The sequence below is a fragment of the Homalodisca vitripennis genome, chromosome 4 (assembly GCF_021130785.1).
Source record: "Homalodisca vitripennis isolate AUS2020 chromosome 4, UT_GWSS_2.1, whole genome shotgun sequence".
NCBI classification, from domain to species: domain Eukaryota; kingdom Metazoa; phylum Arthropoda; class Insecta; order Hemiptera; family Cicadellidae; genus Homalodisca; species Homalodisca vitripennis.
In genome coordinates, this window is record NC_060210.1 from 59,909,948 (window position 1) to 59,932,867 (window position 22,920).

The 22,920-nt window shown below is 44.0% G+C and overlaps 1 protein-coding gene across 1 annotated transcript; it reads left to right on the forward strand.

The window, feature by feature from the left end:
- Window positions 1-795: 795 nt before the first annotated feature.
- LOC124359353 (choline O-acetyltransferase) lies at window positions 796-22,701 on the forward strand. Its single transcript, XM_046812029.1, has 9 exons — window positions 796-975; window positions 1,879-2,047; window positions 3,022-3,196; window positions 3,853-4,076; window positions 4,310-4,533; window positions 5,912-6,034; window positions 18,226-18,418; window positions 19,338-19,535; window positions 20,286-22,701. Exons 1-9 carry the CDS (start codon window positions 827-829, stop codon window positions 20,490-20,492), a joined length of 1,662 nt encoding a protein of 553 aa, XP_046667985.1. The 5' UTR covers window positions 796-826; the 3' UTR covers window positions 20,493-22,701.
- The last annotated feature ends 219 nt before the right edge of the window (window positions 22,702-22,920 follow it).

Genomic DNA, 22,920 nt, shown 5'->3' on the forward strand with positions numbered 1-22,920 from the left:
GGCGTTCACAGGTGTATAAATGGTGGTTGCACTATACGTACTGCAATGTCCCGCTGTGTCTGCCAGTTAATGTGAGCCCATGGTGTTCTTGCACGATGTGTTGTACTTGGCGTTCACAGGTGTATAAATGGTGGTTGCACTATACGTACTGCAATGTCCCGCTGTGTCTGCCAGTTAATGTAAGCCCACGGTGTTCCTGCACAATGTGTTGTACTTGGAATTTACAGGTGTATAAATGGTGGTTGCACGACATGTACTACAATATCCCGCTGTGTCTGCCAGTTAATGTGAGCCCCGGCATGGTGTTCCCGCCCAGTGTGATTTAGTTACTTTTGTTGACAGGCCTACGAATGGTGGTTGCACGACATGTACTATAATATCCCGCTGTTTCTGCCAGTTAATGTGAGCCCTGGCACGGTGTTCCTGCCCAGTGTGATTTAGTTACTTTTGTCGACAGGCCTACGAATGGTGGTTGCACGACATGTACTACAATATCCCGCTGTGTCTGCCAGTTAATGTGAGCCCCGGCATGGTGTTCCCGCCCAGTGTGATTTAGTTACTTTTGTTGACAGGCCTACGAATGGTGGTTGCACGACATGTACTACAATATCCCGCTGTGTCTGCCAGTTAATGTGAGCCCCGGCATGGTGTTCCCGCCCAGTGTGATTTAGTTACTTTTGTTGACAGGCCTACGAATGGTGGTTGCACGACATGTACTATAATATCCCGCTGTTTCTGCCAGTTAATGTGAGCCCTGGCACGGTGTTCCTGCCCAGTGTGATTTAGTTACTTTTGTCGACAGGCCTACGAATGGTGGTTGCACGACATGTACTACAATATCCCGCTGTGTCTGCCAGTTAATGTGAGCCCCGGCATGGTGTTCCCGCCTAGGGTGTTCCGCAGTAACTCTGACATAGCACGCTACGCTGCTCGCCTCGTCACTCTTGCTGCTCACCACAAGGATAAAGTGGAAAGGTAAGTAAATTATAGCGAGTACTGTTTGACAGATTTTAGAGATATTAGACGGTTTTGAACACAGGAAATACAGTAATTAATTGCTATCTTATTCTGAAACATCTGGCAACACATACCACAGATAAATGACATATTATATCGTCAGTTTGTTTTTATGATGGATTTTACGCATTTTCCACCAAAATCAATGTTTGAAGTAATTGAAGCCATTATATCTACAAATTAATAAATGATGTCTTCAGCTAAAGTGGTAGCAATGTTCTTGAAATAATATAGACGTAGATATAAATAACAGACAAACAGATTTATTAATAAAATTTAACTTTCAGAATTACTAATTTATTTAAGATCTAAAAAGAACTAATAAAGTTTGAAGATTAGGGTCCTAAACATTCTGGCGCTTTTCAGTAACAATAATACAATCCAAGTAAATCTGGAATGACAACTTTCATATGTTGTGTGATTCAATTTTATCCCATTATTACTAAACCATTTTATGTAATGCATTTTTATTAATATCTGCCAATGACCATTTTAAATCTCTTTAAGATATTATAAATAATTGCCACAGCGAAACAAAGATCTTATGACTTCTTAACACCTGTTATATTATTAAACAATAATATCACGAGCATAAAACTGAATTTTCATCACGCCTATCATGTAACCCATCAACCCATTTTACGTGTGGGGATGGAATTTTCCAACGTGTTGCTACTGTAAAAAGTTTAAATTCATATTTTGATAAGAACTTTCAGAAGAACAAGCCAAATTCAAAGAGGAAGACCAATACCCTTACATGTCTCAGTATTGCCACCTCATCTCAAGGTACAGACTGCCTGGACTCCAGTATGACTTTCTTATTTCAACCAATCCGAACTGTAAGCAGTTGTTTCTTTCCAGGAAAGCACTGCCAGTAGAGCGAGCCACCTCCAGAGAAAAGGGCCAACCTCTCTGCATGTCCCAGTACTACCGCCTCTTCTCCAGCTATCGAGTGCCTGGACTCCAGCAGGATTCGCTCATCTCTACCAATCCCACAACTGAGCATATCATTGTTGCCTGCTCTAATCAGGTCTACCTAAATAGATGCGATGTTGTCAAGCACTGGTAGCTTTCACTTTTATTATTACTATTAATTTTATTTACAACTTTATTTTTATATTCATACAACATAATATTATTTTAAGTTTTATTACGTTATAACTCTGTAACATTAACATAAAATGTATTATTATTGTAACATGCTTCATGGAAAAGTTATATTTTATTGTTTATTTTGCCTACTGTACTATTAAAAATTTTATTTGTTATTATTAATTGCTTATATTTAACTGGAAATCATTATTGGTATTTAGTATGCTATGTTTCTATGCATTTGATTCCTTAATAGCCAAGGGAATTCTTTCATATATTAATTTACCAGTACATACAACAATAGATCACACATTTCTATTGTGTGCCTACTAAGTTCTCAAGCTTACTTCCTTCTGTTTAGCTTACACACTAAATCACTTTTAGGGTTTTTTATATCTACAGTTGCTCCTTCCCGGTCATACCCTATTTCAATAACAGTACCTAGGTTAAAAAATCACAAAGTAGAAGGAGAATTCCTTTCTTACGTGGAATGATCGACAATGACTTCATAAGATGTAACGTAATGAAAGATGACCTCTTATCTGCTAGAGTTGAATTTTGTCACTTAGCCAGAAAATCACTAGAAAGGAACAGTTAACGCGATTCAAGTACACAGTTTTGATTTGACGGACAACACTAACCACACTTACTCTAATGTAAGAACGTAAGCTCCAAGTTTCTCACAACAGATATATAAAAAATCTTTCTTGGTGGCATTGGGGTTGTCTAATTAAACATAACATATATTCTAAAAGGCATCTTCTTAACACTGAAGGATAAGACCTATATTTAGTTAGGATTTGTTAATAGTTTCTAACTATATTTTAACACTTTTACCAGTCCAAGATATAAATTGAAAATAAAACATTGTATAGTTATGCGACTCAAATTATTTCTCTTTTATGTCGACAGTTGTACGCTGTTTTCCTAAGGCCTAATAGTTCCAGTGAGCGATTATCGGAAGATGACCTCGCCTCTCAGTTTGCTCACATCCTTAGTTCCCCAGTTGGAAGAGTGGCTCCAGTGGGCATCCTCTCATCTCAGCGTCGAGACCACTGGGCAGAGAGCCGTGATATTCTCAGACGAGGTTTGGCACATCATATATTGGCATAGGCTATTTATTTATTTATTTTACATATCAACGGACGTATCTCCATTTTTACAAACATTAGACCAAGAATTAGATAATTCTACTCAAGATGCTAAACTACAATAATGAAAAAGTTAGACCATGTAAACCATTGCCATCTGTATCCTAGTTATAAACAAAAACAGTGACTGATAATTATAAACAAAATTTGCAAGTACACCCTACTCAATAGTACCAAATGAATGATTTAAGTGAAAGATATTATTATTCTGCAATTGATAAGTAATAGTGCAAAATGCTAAAAAAATGGTGAATAGTGCTACGTGGTAAATACTAAAATAATTATTAGCTGAGTGTTATCAAAGTCTATTAGTTAAAGCACTGGTAAATGAAATTTTTTGTAGGCCTGTCCAATAGTTCCTAACAGAATTAATTTTTAATAAGAAATTGAAACATTTTTTCTGTGTTTTCCAACATATTCTTAAAAGAATGCTATGCGTGCTATGGATAAAGGAATGATAATAACCTGAACAGTTTCTACAAGTATTTAATTCTATTATGTTTAAAATGAGGAAGTTATAGCTACCATTTCAACAATTTACCCCAACAATTTAGCATTTTAGTTTTTGATCGTGTATGCAATTTGTTTGTAGACGATCGTAATCGACAGAACTTAGACCTCATAGAGAACTGCATGCTGGTTATTTGTTTGGATCAAAAGCCACTACCCAACAAGTTTAACCGTAAACCGGGACCAAGAGGCGCTGACGGCCATCGAGGGGAAGGGAGAGACGAGACAAACATGGCTCATCAGATGCTACATGGAGGAGGAAGTGCCTTCAACTCAGGGAACAGATGGTTTGACAAAACTATTCAGGTAATATAAGTTTGGCATTTAGGACAGTGCTATAAAATTTATTGTACTCTAAATATGGTAAATATTTTCACAAAATTTCTTAGCATTTGAAACAACCTCTTACGTTTCTCAAACCTTAAGATGCATGATAATTTTAATACAATTTTTTTCAGAGGAATATTCCTTTCAAAAATGAAAAATGTCAAATGATGAAAAGGTTTGAAACGCTATTAAAGATGTGACTGATGAATTAGCTGGTCATCTGTCCTGACGGGGTGAACGGTCTGTGTTACGAGCACTCTCCGTCAGAGGGGGTAGCTGTCATCCAACTGATGGAAGAGTTCCTGGAGAATTGTCGGGACTTGGAGCCAAGCACTTCGTCCATACCACCGTCCAGCAACGCACTGCAACCTCTCCAGTGGAACATTCCTCCTGTGCTGGAGAAACACATGCGTGATGCTAGTCAATCCATTGACAAGTTAGTAAGAGTAATCTGTAATAAGAAATAGTACCAGGTTTTTTTATAGATATCACCTGTTCCGGTTTCTGATACGAGGGGTATTAGAAAAATAAGGTTCCCATGATTTTTTTTAAATAGACAGCTCTATATTTCTACTTAGTGTTATACATTAATTTAAAACTTAAAAGATAAGCTATTTTTCCAGATAATCACCGTTTCTGTCTAAACACTTTTGTAGACGATGCTCCAACTTTACTATCCCCATGTTGTAGAATTCTGCCGCCAATCCTTTGATGAAACGAGTAACCTCTTTCTTGACTTCATCATCGGTACTGAAGCGTTGCCCACCCAAGTGTTCCTTTAATTTTGGGAATAAGTGATAATCACTTGGGGCTAGGTCTGGACTGTAGGGGGGATGGCCGATCTTCAACCAATATTGCCTCAACTTTTTCAACAACTCCATCTGAAACTGAAGGCCGTCCACTTCGGATTTCATTGTGAATTTCCATGCGGCCTTCACTGAATTCTCTATACCATTTCCGAACGTGCTGAACAGATATGCAGTTTTTCCCCATAAACTTCGATTAACTGACAATGAATTTCAATAGGTGAAATCTGTTTTGTATTTAAAAAACCACAGCACGAATATTGCATCTGGCGGTAACAGCGATAGGAAGCTCTATCTTCGAAAGCAGCTAGGCCGGCACTGTTGTACGTAGCAAGGCGCGAGTGGTATGGATAGAGAAAGAGAGAGAGAGAGAGAGAGAGAGAGAGAGAGAGAGAGAGAGAGAGAGAGAGAGAGAGAGAGAGAGAGAGAGAGAGAGACCTGATGCGTAGCCTAAGACAAGGTTGCCAGATTTCTCCCAACATATCGCATTCTGTCTCAGCGGCATAGGGAACCTTATTTTTCTAATACCCCTCATATTATTATTCTTGAGGCCGTAAGTAATTTATTTTGCACATGTATTTTAATAAAAACAGTTTATTTTGTTACGTCATTGACTTTATTCAGAGTAAAAAAGAGTACTGAAGTATAGCAAGACGTAAACCTACGATCCAATTTTTAGTATTAAGTTCACTCTGCTATTCCTTAACTTATAATAATAATAATATAATATAATAATAGTATACAATGTGGCTTCAAAAGTTGTTATTTTAAAAACCAAAGAGAATATTTTTATATTTTAGTAGTTTCTGACAATCTTTATTGGAATAATAGCAAATACGAGGGTTTCTTCATCAATTTAACATATCGTTGTAGCCTTTCTCGAAATTAGCATTTAGGAATATTTGTAGTGGTTCATATTTGTTTAACAGATTCCTAACAATAATAAAGATAGTCACAATAAATAAATTATAATTTGAAAACTGTATTAAAAGAGTATCATATTTAAAGCTTGGTGGAGGACTTGGATTTCTACGTGTACCGCTACAACGGATATGGGAAGGATTTCATCAAATCGTGCAGCGTTAGCCCAGATGTCTACATTCAACTCGCATTGCAGCTGGCCTACCACAAGTGAGTATAATGTACCATAGTGTAGTTGAGTTCGAGTAACCATAACGGAGAGAAGAAATATTTGGGGCTTCTATTTTTTGCCTTTATTTTCATGTTACATAACTAGTGTCTAATTTCTAATATGGTTAATACAATATCCAAATATCTTAATCTAAATAATAATAACATTGTCGAGTCTTAAGAGGTAGGAGAGAGTGCCAATCAAGTGTCAATAAATTACTAAAATACTAAATAACATGCAATAACAGTAACAATAATTAAAATAGTCAATATATACTAAATAACATGCGATAGTTAAAATAGTCATGCAATAAATAAATAAAAAACACATGGAAGATCAGTCTTGTCACTGCTGGACGCCGGACACATGAGTGACATATATGTCCCGGCTCCAGCGAATGGCCTCGGAGACGCAGCGACGGGAGAGTGATGTGCCGTATCTACGGTGGACCCCGAGGCGTGCCAGGGTCCCCCAGTTGGCGCTGTCCCACGCACCCAGGGAGCCTACGACAAAGGCATCCACGGAAGTCCTGTAGCCTCCGGCCGTCAGCATCCGGGCGAGTGGTCCATAGGTGTCCAGCTTCCTCTCCCGCGGAGCTTCGATGGCCCGCCAGCCGTCCTCGTACGGAACGGCGATGTCGACGATCTTGACGATCTTGTTGTGAGCGTCGATCATCACCACATCCGGACGGCAGCGCACCATCTCCTCCGGGAAATCGTCTCGGCCTTGGAGCAGTGCTTGCAGGGGCACCCGCTGGTTCACGCGGAACTCAACTCCCTCCGCAGGTCTGATGGCAGCGACGAGGAGATCCTGGACGGCGTTGTGTCTTCGCGTGATGCCAGTAGCGAGGCTGGAGGTGCAGTGGCAGAGCACGTGGGCGGTGGTCTCGTCGTGTTGACCACACCGCCTACAACGCCGATCGTTGACTCCCCAGCGTCGGCAGCCGTTGAGAGGGAGGACATTCAACCTGGCCCGGTGAACAAACCGCCAGTCCGCAAAGCGTGTGTATCGTCCCTCGTGCAGCATGTGGTTGGCAGTGGCGCAGGTGGTGGTGACCCTAGCCACCCTTCCCTGGTCGGGTTTCGCGGAAAGGATGGCCCTGAAGTGCTGCTGCAGCGAGGAGCGCAGATTGGCGGACAGCGTGTGACGGGAGCCCCTGTCGACGATCCTGAGGGCCCTATCCCCAGGGATCGTGATTTGAAATGTTGCCCTGCCGGCACACCAACCCCAGCGCAGGTCAGGTAGGCGTTTCTTCAGCCTATTCAAAGCTGCCCGCGCGGCAGAAAAAGTGGTGGCGACATTGGAGTTCCCGGGGAAGTCGCCGTTGAGGTATCCCACAAGGAACTCCATTCCGGCGCGGGCAGCACTCCTCTGGCCCGCAGAGGCCGCTAGTCCCTCCAGCGCAAGCGAAGCCACCCTGGCATCCGGTGAGGTGAGGAGCCTGAACGCGTGGTTGATGGCGGCCAGGTCCGAGAGGTCAGCCAGCGGGACGAGTCCAGCCCCGCCGCAGGAAGGTGGAAGATAGACCAACTCGGCACTGGCGCGTGAAGGGACGTTGAAGATCTTCTTCACACCACACTTGATCTTTTTGTCCAGGCTCCTAAGTGCAGTCTTGCGGATCCGCGCGTTCTTGAGGTTGAACTCCAGCTGCGGAACGATGAAGGTCCGCAAGGCGTGCAACTTCTGCCAAGGTGCCAGCACACTCTGAAGGACGGCCTCAGTCTCGGCTTCCAACCTGGCGATGGTGGCGACCGGGGTTTCATCCACCTTCATCCCAGTGGGGACTCCAAGGTGTTGGTAGGACTCCCCTTCGCCGAGGATCCGAAGCGGCGCACCGTAGATCCGGAAGACAGAAGGTCTAGTTGTCCTCCGGGCAACATGGAGCGTGGCACACTTGGTGGGCTTGAAGCGTAGTCCAACCCACGTCGCAGCTGGAATTACGACGTCTAGCAGCGCCTGAAGAGACGCCTCCGACATCGCCACAAGGGCGAGGTCATCGGCGTAGGCCAGGACGCTGACGCTGGTGCCGTGAAGTACTGCTCCATGCTGGTCCTCCAGTGCAGTGAGCGGCCGAATCAGGTACTCCATCACCAGGTTGAAGAGGATGGGGGAGAGTGGGCAGCCCTGGCGAACTCCAGCTCCAAAGGTGATGGGGTCAGTCGATCCTCTGGAGTGGCGGATGGAAGTAGAGCTCCCCTGGTATAAGTCCTCGATGAAGCGCAGCTGGTCTTGTGAGAGCCCCGCAGAACGGAGCGCGGCGAGGAGGGCGGAGTGGGGGACACTGCCGAAGGCGTTGGCGAGGTCCAACCACGCCACGCAGAGCTCACTCCCACGCCGCCTTGCGTCATCGAGGAGTTCCTGGAGGATGAAGTTGTGCTCCAGGCAGCCCTCCGCTGGGGTGAACCCCTTCTGAGCCCCAGAGATGAGATTGTTCTCGGAGGCCCACCTGGAGAGACTGCATAGGAGCTTCCCCGCAGTGTTGGAGAGGGCGATGGGACGCCAGTTATTGATGTCGCCAGGGCAGTCCTTCTTGTGTATCAGCACCGTAGAGGAAGACTTCCAGGATGGCGGGAAGCGCCTGGCGGTGATGCAGAGGTTAAAGACCGCCGCCAGCACGTGTCCTGTCGGGTCTCTACGGCGCCACACGTTGTACCGCACCCCATCAGGGCCAGGGGCAGTATTGGAGGCCCTCCTCAGCAGGAGGGAGATCTCCTCAGGTAGTGCAGAGTCAAGCAGTGGAGGGGGTGCGGAGCGGGAGGGACCAGGCAATTCGGCGGAGGGACACCGGCACATCCGTCTCTTGAGGTATAAGAAGCCTCAAAGTGTCTCTTAATGGTCTCCTCAGGGATGGAACAAAATGGCGATGATGAGCCCAAAACTTCCCTCATCGCCTTCCGAGGAGCCCATCGGTAGAGGCGCTGGAGCCTGGCGGCCTCCCTGACGTCCCGGCGATTGTCACGCGGTGCAGCAGCAGCACGGCGACGAGGAAGCCTAGGAGGTTTTGTGGGCTGCGGTGCCGTCGAGAGTGAGGCCGTCATCTCATCCAGAGCGACGATGAACTCGTCCCATGGGGTCGCCGGGATGAATCGGGGCAGCCACTGACGCTGCCAAGCTGTGAGGTGGTCAGGAAGCTCAGCAGGAGAGCCAGGAGGTAACCCAGGCGACGGAGGATCAGGTGGAGGGTCTGGAGCTCCAGGTGAGCGACGGCCAAGCGGCATGGCTCCGTGGCAGGGCGTTGCCGGAGATGGTGGGGGGTCTGGCAAAGGAGGGCGGCCGGGCGAAGGCTCCAGCGAAGGTGGAGGCGGTGCCAAGGGCGGATGTACCGGTGAAGGCAGAGGCGGCGGTGGAGAGGGCGGAGAAGGTAGTCCAGCAGGTGGAGGGTGGTCTAAGGGGACCCTGGGAGGGGTCAATTCCCGATCCTCTGGCAGACGGCGACGTCTCAGGGCATTCCGCGCTCTTGCCGCCGCTGATCCAGCCCGCTGGAGGGTGTGCGGCGACTCAGGGGAAGATGATGATGAAGATGTGGGGGCAGGTGAAGCCTGAGACTCCTGTGTAGGACGAGCAGGGGTGGCGACCCGCAAAATGAGGTCCTGCAGGCCGTCAAAGGATGTTGAAGCGATCCCCAACTCGTCCTCATCCCCCACCTCAAATGGTGTTCCCTGGTGCTGCTCCTCAAAATGGGCCTTAGCTCTCTTGAGAGAGTACTTGTACTCACGACAACTAAATTCAATATCGCAGCACACATACGAGAGCTCCCATCCCGGCCCATGGTCCTGAGTGAGGTGCCGTTTTAGTCCCTCCCGCTTTCTGATTGTCAACACACCCGATTCACGACAAACAGGGCATTGAAACCGCTTGGTGACTGGCAGGGCAATGTATAGGGTAGGAGGAGCCTCCATGCAGGACCGGCAGTTGCAGAAATTGAAGTTGGAAGAAGCAGAAGACGGGGGGAAGCAGAATATGGGGCAGAAGCAGAGAAAAATTGGAAAAAATCATGAAAAAGACCCGTAGTAAAAAGATGGGGGCATGTAGCCAAGCCGGCATGCAATGACGAAGAAGGAGAGTTGAAGTGGGAGAAAAATGCAAAATACCGGAACAAAATTGAGCAAAAAGAAGTCGAGAAAAAGGCAAAAAATCCGAAAAAGTACAGGTTTAGGCATGCAGCCGGCCTACATAGGACACACGGTGCCGCAGACGATGGGTCAGCGGCCCACCACATTGAACAGCACCGCACTGGAGGTCTCCTACAGCTCAACGCTTTATTCGGGAGAGCTGGTGCCCCTAGCCAGCCCCACCGGGACCCCTGGTTAGGCAGGGCGAAGCTGCCAGGAGTGCGTCCCACCACTCCCCCAGGAAATCCAAACAAAAAGCCTCAAGCGCTCGCTCTGAGACTCAAACTTATGGCTAAGATCAATTTGATCTTAGCCAAAAGGCCGAGAAGCGATTTCCACAACGTTTACAAGAGCACGTTACGTTTTTTCCACTCTTTGCCATAATGGTGTGCTTTAGTAATCAATCATCCCTTTTGGATACATTTCTATATTGATTTCCTACTTAGAATAATGTTAAACTTTTGTTCGTCTAGTGTTTAATTCAAAATATTATCTTCCCCTGTATTTAAATTTAGATTTTAGAAGACGACAATTTTTGAAACTCAAGGTGTTTGAAACTTGTATCTTGAGAAAGTTCATTATCAAAATATTAGAAGTTTTCACAATGTCTATTACTGGCGCTAGGAATATTTTAAGAACTGACTTCCCTGTACAGTTGACGATGTTGTAGGTTTCGAAGTTAGAATGTTCTTTTGCCTAGTTCAGTGATATAATGGGTTTGAAAAGATAAATAGTACAAGAATAAATATTTTAATAGTTAGAGCACACCTGGTTTGTTAGTTTTAGTTGATATAAAGGATTAATATGAGGATAATAGGATTTTCGATATTTTTAACTACTATATGATAAACTTAGACTGTACCACGGACTATTAACTTTAAATTCACTTGGGTTTTTAATAATATAGCTACGAAGTCAAAAACAAGTTTAAAGGTATCAGCCTCTAATATTTTCTAGTAATATATCTTGGACTATGGAACATCCAGACTGAACTTCGGAAAGATTCTGACATTTGGAAAGCCCAAGGCTTTAAAATTTTCTGCTTCTAGGACTTTTCGGAATATGAAAGGTTGTGGCATCAGGTCTTCCTGAAGCTTTCAGGGTCTTTCTTGGCTTCTGGAAAACCCTCCGCTACCTCCTGACCTCTGGGAACAACCGATCTCTCGTAGTTTTTCGTCACTGAGACCTTTTATTATTAGGAAATGCTCTGCTTCTAGAAGCTTTCGGTCCCTGGAAGCTTCTTAAATACTGAACGTGTCACAGTCTGGCCTTCGGAATATTTGGGCTACTGGTCGCTTTCGATCTCAAGATGGACCTGGCCTCTGTAATATACAAGTCTCTAAACCTTTTAAACTCTCAGCTTATGACCATGACATATTTGTTTAAAGAGGTTTTGTTAGTCCACCCTTTTGGTTCCGTAAATACCAGAAAAATTTACAGAAAAATATTTGATCAATTATATTTATTTGAGGTTAAGTGGTAGGTTTAGTTATAGCTTTGCCTCTCAATAAAACCATTTTTCATTTCATTTGAGTTTCGATTATAAGCTATGTATTTATAAGACTTGCAGAGCAGTTGTTGCATGGAAAGATGGTTGTTGTCCTGCAGCCCTGCTCTGATACTCAAAATTGAATTTAATTATACTCATTAATTAATCTTAGTTAAAGTGTATCTCATAAAACTTCACATTAATTTGTCATTCATAGGAAGTCCATAGTACAGGGCGAGACAATTTGAACTCCACAATTTGTTTATGCTGTCATATGATAAACATTGCAACAATGTGACTAATCATCTACTGTGTTTATAACCTTAAGTAAACTGTGCCATTTAAAAAACCACATGGTATTCTGGAGTCCTGAAAAGCGTGCTTTTGCTACAGAACAATGATTATTAAGTAAAAACACAAAGATGGTTCGGAACAAACTTCAACATTGGTAGACATGGCGCTGTTCCAGATCGAAAACCATTAATCCTTGGAAAATTCAAACTGTGCAAGACTTAAGAAGCCAGACTATGGCATAAGACTTTTATTTTGTGGTAAATAATTGAAATTGAAAAATGAGTTGCCTAATTTTTTAACCATGTATCATGAAGCATATTTTTACCTTTGTATCCATGTTAAATAACAAAATACATGCTACTGGAGTGCAAATGTTTTTTTTTTACGTAGGGGGAATGTATTTGCGCACGGAGTGTGGGACTCCCTTGCGGACTACCCACTAAACCCCCTACGGGCCACGGAGAGCCCAGGCCGGAACCCTTATGTCCCAACCAGGACAAAACTACTTGTTTCGGAAGCTAGGGGTCAGCCAGGCATCCGTCTTCGCGCTTCTGATGAAGGATCGCATGTACATGAGTGGTGACTGCATTCCAGGTGTCCTCATTCTGCAGCATCATCTCCACAATGGTCTCTGCCGTAACATCACCAACTGGTGGCGAGCGTTTGCCTGGCCTCGGTGAAGCGCCCGCAAGCGAAGAAGGTGTGATGAACATCATCATCTTCCTCCGGGCAGTAAGCACACCGAGGCGACCTGACTTTTCCCATCCTGTAGAGGTACTTCCTAAAGTAACCGTGCCCCGTCAGGAACTCACACAGGTAGAAATCTATCTCCCCGTGGCCACGATCTATCCAGGATTGAAGCTCTCGAATGAGACGGAAGGTCCAGCGACCGTCCGATCCTTCCGTCCACCTCCGCTGCCAAACCTGCAGAGTCTCCGCCCTGGCAGCAGCCAAGGCATCCTCTCTACCCCGCTCGGCAGCCTCCCGGAAGACGGTCTGTCTCTCGATGGCCAGCAGGTCAATAGGAATCACCCCAGCCACGACCGCCACGGCCGAACCGGAAACGGTGCGATAGGCGCAGGCGACCCTAAGTGCCGCTCTTCTCTGTACCGATAACAGCTTTTGACTGTAACGCCTTATCCTCATGACACCCGCCCAAACCTCTGCGCCATACAGAAGGGTTGAGTTTACAGTAGACATGAGGAGGCGTCTCTTACTTGACCTAGGGCTTCCTACGTTAGCCATCAGCCTGCCGAGAGACATAACCACCTTAGAGGCTTTGTCACACACCGCCTGAATGTGCTCCCAATACCAAAGACGGCAGTCGAGTAACACACCCAGATACTTCGCCGCAGTCCTTGTCCGAACCTCGACACCCCCCACATTCATAGAGATCAGAGTGGGGATTCTCCGTCGAGTGAGCACGATTTCGGTCTTGGCGACCGCCAGCTCAAGTCCATGGCTCGTCATCCAGGCATTGACCCGAATCATTACCTGATTAAGGCGTAACTGTGCCAAGTCCGGCGTCCTTGCCGTGATGACTGCAGCCACGTCATCAGCATAACCCACGAGGTAGACGTCGTGGGGTATCTCGAGGCGAAGCAAACCATCGTATGAAACATTCCATAGGTCTGGGCCGAGAATAGATACTTGAGCCGCACCGGCAGTGACCTCTTTTGTTCTCCTTCCGTCTTTGGTTTCATACAATAGCCGTCGGTTCTTCAGGTAGTCCTGCACAATGACCAGGAGATAGTCGGGCACGCTGAAGTCCCGCTGCAACGCCTCTAGCATGTCCTCCCACCGAGCAGAGTTAAACGCGTTTTTTACGTCAAGTGTAACCAACAGCACAATCGGCCGAGCCTGGTGACAAGCTGTTTCGGCCTGCTGGACGGCACTAATCACCTCTGTAATGGCGTTCAGAGTTAAATGTCGCTTTCGAAAGCAATGCTGCCGGGGAGAGAGATCTCCGGCGGCTTCGATGGACGACTGCAACCTGGGTTTCAGCAACCTTTCATAGAGCTTCCCCGCGGTATCAAGCATACAAAGTGGCCTGTATACCGACGGGGAGTTCGGATCACTTTTGCCTCTGCTGATCAGCGCCAACCTAGCAACCTTCCAGCGCGACGGGAACACATCCGCTACCAAACATGCATTAAACATGTTCAGCAGCAAGAGTGGATAACTCGCCGCCACAATCTTCAAAACCTCAGCTGGAATGCCATCAGGTCCAGAAGCCTTCTTGTTGCGCATGGTAGACACCGCCGCTACAAGCTCCTGCTCCGTAAAAATGGGAACGTCAGGTACCGGTCTCGCTACTCTCTCCTCCCGCCTTACAGGGTGACTTGGGAAGAGAGCTTCCACGATCGTCGAAATCATTCCAGCAGGCATTTCCGTGCTTTTCCCTATTCCTCCGAGCTTTTTCGCACAAGTTTGTATCCTCTTCCCCAAGGGTCCGAGTCCACTTACTGGCAGAGCTCACGCCAGCATCGTGCTTTGCTCAAACGAATTGCTGCACTCAGAGCTTTCTTAGCAGCCTTGTGCTCTGCCGACCTAGTTATAGACTCAGGCCGGTTTCGAGCTCGCTGCGCTCTATGTCTGCACATTAGTGCAGTTCTCCTGAGCTCGCCAATTTCGTCCGTCCACCAGAAGGCTTGGCGACGGCTCCGGTAAGGTCGTTTCCGAGGCATTGACGAATTGCAAGCGTGTTCTATCAGTTTCATGGAAGAGTCGATATAAGCCTCAACCTCAGCTGTTTCAGTGGACTAGGGAAACTCCGGAATACCAGCCTCGATACTACGATCTAACTGCTCGACAAGTTTTCTCCTGTCCAGCTTAGCCAGATTCTAGCCAAGAGTGTTTCGGGTATTCGCTAGCCGCGGCAGCCGATTATCGATAAGATGGTAAGCGATGAACTCGTGGTCACTAACAGTGTAGACGTCCATCACTCACCATTCCGCTACTAAAGGAAGCAAATCGGCCGATACCATCGTAATATCTGGTATTGATTCACCGAGAGTGCTTCGGAAGGTCGGCCTTGTCCCTCTATTCGCGACTTCCAAATCGAGTCTCGAGACCATCTCCAAAATATGTCTTCCCCTCACGTTAGTCACGGGCATACCCCATTCGACCACACGGGCGTTGAAGTCACCCGCCACTATAACACGCCCAGGGACGTTTCGGAGACTGTCTTCCAGCGCTTCCAACCTTTCCAGGTACTCTCGCGCGGAGTAATTGGGGGAGAGGTACACACTGTAAATAATGGTAACGCTGTTCAACTTAACCCAGGCATAACCGTCACCGGAACCAAGACTCAGTACGCGAACCCCACGACTGTCTGCGATCCAAACAGCCGCAGTGCCGAGTCCATCGTAAAACCAAGATGAGCTGGTTTTGGTTCGGACGGGTTCACTGACGATCACTATCTGGGCTTTGGTCTCACAGGCCAGCTGTTCAAGGATTGCGTCCGCAGCGTGACATCTCTGCAGATTGGCCTGGATAAACCGGATCATTTTTGTGGCCTAGCACGGGCTTTCCTATCGTCCAGGGCTTTCTTGAAAACCCCGCAGGCACCTGATCCTGGAACGTGATCTGTCTTTGCTCCAGGGTTTCCGGTACATAAGACGCAAGAAGGAGCCCCCGTGCAAACTGCCGCCTTGTGTTCGGCGCTGCCGCATTTCCAACAGTTACTGCTCCTATCCGGTCCGGAACAGTTCCTCCTAGTGTGACCGTAGCCGAGACAGCGGAAGCATCTGTCCACCTCCACACGGCCCCGAATCCGGCAGACGACCCACCCGACCTTGATCTTCCCCTTTCGGAGTACTGTCAAGGAGTCACTCTCGAGCAGCTCAACCACGGCCTTCCTCTGTTCTTGCCGGTTAGGCTTGAAGAGGGTAACCATAATTTCGCCACCAAGGACAGGAAACTCCCTGCTTAGGGCGTCCGAGATGTCGGCTTCGGTGGACGGCTGGATGTCGTCCAGATCTAGGATCTCTAGCCTTGCCTTAGGAACAATGGAGCGAACATCGCCCCTGTCGCCCACCGCCTTCTGTATCGCCTCCTGGAGTTTCCTTCTGTCGTCGCATTTTGCGATTTCCAGTAATACTCCTCCAGTGACAGTCTTCCTTATGTGGCGTACCACGGTGCCCGACTCTTCGGGAGTAACTCCAGCCCTCATTGCACCAAGAATCTCGGCGTATGACTTGCCAGCTTTAGGCTTGACAATCACCACCTGCCTCCCAGGCCTGGAACGCGGGAGTTTCTCCGGCTTCTTTACTTGTGGGGGAGGAGGTGGAGGTAGGTCTTGCCTCTTCCCGCTCTTATCTACGGCCTTCGCTTTCCTTTTTTTCTTTTTTGAGACTACCGGGCGAAACTCGCTCTCTTCTGTCGCGTTGACAGAAGCAGGCTCTCCGGCGTCTCTCTGCCGCTTTTCCTCCCTTGGATGTTCAGGGGGACTTCCGGCCGCTCTTTTCCCAGCCGTGGTAGAGGCTGCTGCCACCATAGATGGTGATGGGGCCTGAGTCTCTTTTTCGCAACTTTCTCTCTGCAGTCTCTCCATCGATATCTTCCAGACCTGCCAAAATGTATCGATCAGATCTAGAGACGACTCCAGAGAGATCATGCCGTTCCTGACTGCCGTGCTTAGGCTCTTCTGTCTCGACGTAGCTGCTCGCATGTCGAGAAGAACGTCTTTCATCCTCTTTACCTCCGTGAAGATGGTGTCCGCCGCATACTCCATGTTCTTCCCATCGGGGGAAACCAAGGAAAAAGATATTTCCTGACTTCTGACTGGTGTCTCCTCAGACTGAAACTCATCAGAGACAACCGGTGTACCCGTCTCTTGTGAGGCACAGGAAGCCATGGCCTGCAGAGATGCCGAAGGCGGAGTCTCGCTATGAGGTCGCGAAGGAGGGGACTTTAATAAACGACTACTCTTAGCAAACGGGTCTGCAGTACACAAAGGGAGAGGGGGGAATTCCTTCTCCAACCTCTCTGTATCGTTGTCGATGGGTTTTTGCGATTTCATACTTAAAGTTTACCAGCGCATCGTGCGACAAGGGCAGCCCGGAAAAATCGGGAACGGGTGTACCCTCGAGGACTGAGCCTCTAACCCAGTTCCCTGGGGCCCGACCTCCGTACTCCCAGCACCGGAAACCAGACGTGCCGGGGGCCGACCGTAGCAATGCAGAGTCCGACCTCTGCATCCATGGCGCACTTCCTGACTAGGGCCCGAAGGGGCTGGCTCCTGGCGTCATACCAGAGAAAACACCATCGGCAGTGCAAAGCATACATCAGTCCCTGCGACAATTCAGGGACACTCCCCGGGTTCTCCGGTATGCGCCGGTCGAAAAGAAGGAGGAAGTGACACCCACGTGGGGTCGAAGAAAAGAAGAGGTGGGCGAGATTTGCCCAGAAAAGATAAAAGATGTCGAGCTAAGATCCGAAAGAGAGAAGAAAGACCTCAGCTCTAGAAGGACTGTGAGGAGAGTCTCACAGCTAGGCTCAGGTAGCCCCGGGGAGGGGGGGGGTCGCCAGCCTCCCCGAAGAAAGGGGAGGCCTCCCGTGTAGTCGAAAGCCGACTACCCCTGAGGATACTGGAGTGCTCATAACCCCATAGCATTTTAACCCAAAGCCTATTTTGAGATCTTACTTTTTTGAAGATAACGGGGGAAGCGGTTACAGTAAACCGTAGTGCGGTATGTTGCAACGTTGAATAATCTTTTGATTCCATTACTAGAGGAGCTGGATATTGATATTATCCCTCTGTCTTTTCAGCAAGACGGGGACACTATCCAATCTGCAGAGTTATCCGTCACCGCTCTCAGAAATGTTTGTAATGGTTGTTTGATCTCAAGATTTGGTGACACACTCGCAAGCTCAATTTCTAGATTCATCTGTTTCGAATTTTTTCTATAGGGCTACTTTCAAGGTTTTTCAAAGTCATCCGAGAAATTCGCATTGACGGATTAACTAAATATTACAGAGGAAGTTCAGGTAGTTCCTCAAGAAATGATGGAACAAGTTTTGGTGGCTTTTTTAGCCGCCTTTAAGAATATCAGCTGGTTTAAGGTCGTTATTAAAAGGATATTTTTTAAAAAAGGTTATGACAGTCTTATTTTTATCTAGATTTTCATGAGAATTTTCCCGTTGTTTCACCGCTATCCAACATGCTTTGTACCTGACGTCACTATACATATCGTCCTACCAATGAGACAACTGTTCTAAAAATCCATAAATAAAAGTTATATAGATCAAACTAGTTCAAAAAAATCCCAATGTTGTGACTTTTGTTGAACAGACTGTACGGAAGGCTGACGGCAACATACGAGAGTGCGTCCACTCGCCGCTTCCTGTTAGGACGTGTGGATTGTATCCGCTCTGCTACCACGGCAGCTCTGCAGTGGGTGTCAGCTATGAACCAATCTGAGGACACTACCGGCACACCCGACCCGCTCCACCCCAACAAGCGGGTTACTTTCAGCATCTACACGGTAGGTACAGAGCGGGTTGTGAGTAGAAACTAATATGACCCCCGACCCGCTCCACCCCAACAAGCGGGTTACTTTCAGTATCTAAACGGTTGGCACAAGACGGGTTGTGAAATATATAAAGTATATATTTTTCATGATAATTTAGTCAATACATGGATTTCTACACATATATAGGTTCATAAAATTTAAAAACTTCCTTAACAGGTTACGATTAATTATTCAACGGCTGAGCCATAAATTTAATTAAGCGGAGATATGTATTCTAAAAAAATCTAGAAAAAGTATGTGATTAAAAAATGTGAAGGAACGCTCTTAAAGTAATCATTAAAGCTATGATTGAGTATTTCCTATTACATTTATTCTGTACGTTACTTTGAATCAATTGTTTGTTACTTTCCACAGAATCACTCCTTAACGGTTTATTTAACCAAATTAGTTATTGTACGATTTTAATTATATTACTTTTGATTTAGATAGCTTTCATAGAAAGTTGCCTTCAGTAAAAGCGCTATAGAGACAAAATCCTCAGAAAAAGTGGGTGTTTGCTCCTCTGCGGCGGTCATTATCTAAAAACCCATCCCCACTCGAATACATGCACACATTACTTTTTTTGCAATAAAGTTTCCGATATTTGTAGGGTTAATGATAATATTATGACGAGATTTCAATAAAATATCAATTATACGACTGAACCCGGTGTGTTTTATTCTGGCTAGATCATGTTTAATCGTGAACCAATTCGTAGGATTCGTACATCCCCTTAAAATGTCGGCCGATTACTTAAAAATGTAGGCAATATGCACTTTGGCAGCGATTAAAGGATATTAGCATATTAGATGAAGCAAAGAGTTGTAAGACTACCATAATGGAGCATAAAGTAATGGATAAGAGATCTCATGTCACATATTCTACTACCCAGGACGCAGAGAAACTGAAGCTGTTCGATGAAGCGGTGAAGTGCCAGACCGACATCATGGTGGCTAACATTCTGGGCCAGGGTATAGACATCCACCTGCTGGGCCTCAGAGAGCAGGTCAAGGAGATGGGCTTGGGTCTCGAACTCTTCTCGGACGAGGCTTACAAGATTGCAAATCACTTTGCTTTGTCCACTAGTCAGGTAACATGCAGGACCATTTTATAATTTCTTAGAGAAAACTAAGCAAAAGATTATTAAATGATCAAAAGTTGGCAATATATTTTACAACATAAACTGTACATTTTCTTTAAAGAGTTAAGGCATGACATCTATTTTTTTATCAAGGCAGCAGTTACAAGTCAAATACAAAATAACACTTGTTCACGTTCTGAAAAATTAATTAATAACTTTTTTAAACAGCACATTGTTAAATAAACTGTTTGGTTTTAAAAGTCTTTAATTAAACCATGCAGGACTAATACATTTTGTAATCTTTTCAGAAGAATGTAACTGCCTAAAAAGATTATTGTTGACTACAAGTTAACAGCAATGGAAATCAAGATGAACGTTATTTATATTCATATATGTATTGTCATTGGAAAGCAATTGAAATGTACTACGATATTTACAGAGAAATAATAAAATATAACGGATACAAACAATTTTGCTCTAAACAATATATTGATTGTTTTTTACAATGGTAGAATTTATCTTGCATTGTCCTACTCTTGGTCTCCTAATATAGAGAAGAAAATAAATAATTAGCACAGCCACTACTAAATATTCTTTGAACTAGCTAGTATGAATTGTTTAACCCGTAACAGCCTAGTATTGCACTCACAGTACTTACAAAAAATCTGGGTTGTGGTAAATTAGGAAGATTAGGCACTTGTTAATAATGAATATTGTAAAAGTGTACCTTTAGTTCACCAAGTAAATGTTCTGTGGCAGGTGGCCACACAATCTGATAGTTTCATGGGGTATGGGCCGGTGGTACCTGACGGATACGGGGCTTCATACAACCCCAAACCCTCCCAGATCATCTTCTGCCTCTCAGCCTTCCACTCCTCAGAGATCACCAAAGCCTCCAGGTTCGCCCACAGTCTTGAGGAGAGCCTTAACGCTATGCAACTCCTGCTGCTGCAGCGAATCAAGTAGACTACTGACCAACACCAAAGCCATTCTCACCGAGAAACTTAAGCGTCGCTTTTATTCTTTGAACATCTATTTATTGCATGTATATTTTAGCTTCTAGCAGACTATTCGAGCTTGTACAATTATGAACCTATAAGCAATCTTGAATAGAAGTGGCTTCAAAGCTCAATTCAAAGCTAAACAGAACATATCTTAAATGCTCAATACTATTTCAGGAGGCATTTCCAAATATGTAATTTCATATAGTTTACAACAAGCATTCTGTGGTTTCATTGTTATTTCTATATCTGATGTCATCAGTATAAGTTTTAGATTGTAAATACCTGATAGTTTCTAAGGTTCAGCATTTTCACAAAATTATCAACAACTTTCATTGGAGTAATTTGATTAAATTGACGTTTAAATAAATGTTCTTGATCTCTGAAAAAGTGGCATCTTCAGAAGTTTTAGTATACTGTTTCTTGTTTATACAAAATGTTGTGACTGGATTAATTTTTGGTCGATTGCTGCAATATTTCGATGCAACCGTTTGATGCGCAATGATCTTATGAACTATATTTGAAAACTATTAATAGTTAATAAGCCTTAATATTTCTGATATTTTTTCATACAGAAATCCTTGAAGAAACCCACAAGATTTGTGATAAAGAAATGTTACCTTATATTTTCCATATTTTTATTGTTGTAAATTTCAATATTTTATCATTATAACAATAGTTTAACATTGTTACTTTGCACAATCGCAAAGATAGGCACAAAGAATGTGATTAACAATAGAGAAAGTGATATTTTACTTTATTTTAATATTTGTCGTTTATTTTATTATACAACAAGATTCTTTTAAATGGTTATGTTTGTATTCTATGTTGGATATTCTACAAATATTTGTCGGATATTGAATTTGTGTGTATAACAAGCGGATTGCTCTTTAGGTCTTTTTTATAAATTCCTCTTACTTCAATCAAGAAAGCCCTGATTTTATCATTATATACATACTTAAAAATGATGTATATATATATAATATTGAATAGCAGCATTGATTGCGAAAACGGCGGTAACGAAAAGGTCGTGCTACTCTTCGGCTCGATTCATTCCAAACGCCAGCCGACAAAAGGTAGGTTTGATTAAAACCCCACTTGCCCTAGTTTGCACAAATAAGTAACTGTTTTTTATTTTGAGTGATAAATACAGTGCATAGTAAAATATCACTTTCTAACTAATGTTACAAAACAATTCAGTGTTACGTTGTTGGCTAATTGTTTAAATATATTCCTGTTATTTGTTAATTTTATAATAACTAATCTTCGTTACAAGTGAAATATACTATACTGTTATAGTCTTCTCACACTAGACCTCATATATATCAAACTTCTAGCATGACTGTAATACATGAACATATCAACTTGGTGCTCATAAGCTATTGTTAATGACCAAGGAAAAGAAACATATCACTTAGGATAAGTTAGGTTAGATTTGACGTTCCTTGTAACAAACATATCAGTCAGTGTTCAATAATACTCTTACGTGTGGTGTTGTATATCTATTATGTTACCTAAGGGGAAATATTTTAAAAATAGTTTATATTTTGGGCCGATTAAACATTTTATTGTTAAATAAAATCATTAAATCACTGACACTTCATAGCCTTGAAAGAAATATGTTCAAATAATACCAGCACAAGAATTAGTAAGTTTCAAAATACCTTATACATTTTTAAAATTCCTGAAAAGTATTTTCTTAAAAATTGAAAATTAAATGCTAGGTGAGGCAATTACTATTTTTATATGTAAATGTTTCTATGCACAAAATTGTAAATACATATAATAACAAAGTAGAAGAGTGTACATTCTTTAAAGATTCTGATGAGGCATCTTACATTTTCATTATCTGAGGTGGTTAAAAAGTCCAATATAGTTACCAAAATAAAATTATATATGAGTTACCAAAAATGTGTTGACTGTTATAACGCAAGCTTTTTTTTAAATAAGGTAAGATTATAACGTTGAAAGTCATAATTTTATTAAAGTTAAGTGTATTTTACGGATTACATAACATGATATTTATAAAATTATGTTAATGTTGTTTGATTTGTAATTATTGTTAAGGATATAGGATTTTTGACGGACATTCATCATCGTCCAGTGATACAAAGAAATCAGTAACACTACGTTTCGAGATCTGCAAGGTGATCTCTTCTTCAGGTAAATAACTAACCTAACACATAATTACAAACTGATGATTTATTTATTTTAACTGGTTTGTAATTATGTGTTCGGTTAGATATTTACCTGAAGAAGAGATCAGATTGCAGATCTCGAAACGTCGTGTTATTTATTTCTTTGTATCACTGAATGATGGCCAATGTCCGGAAAAATCCTATTTCCTTCACAATCCTTCCATCGCAAAAAACAAACTTTTATTGTATTAGTTG

What these genes read in the sequence shown, in the direction of transcription:
- LOC124359353 (XM_046812029.1), top strand. Translation starts at nt 827, where the DNA reads ATGTACTACAATATCCCGCTGTGTCTGCCAGTTAATGTGAGCCCCGGC. An exon ending in TTGTTGCCTGCTCTAATCAG is followed by an intron (nt 2,048 to 3,021) that starts GTCTACCTAAAT and finishes TTATGTCGACAG; the next exon opens with TTGTACGCTGTTTTCCTAAG. An exon ending in TTGCTTTGTCCACTAGTCAG is followed by an intron (nt 19,536 to 20,285) that starts GTAACATGCAGG and finishes GTTCTGTGGCAG; the next exon opens with GTGGCCACACAATCTGATAG.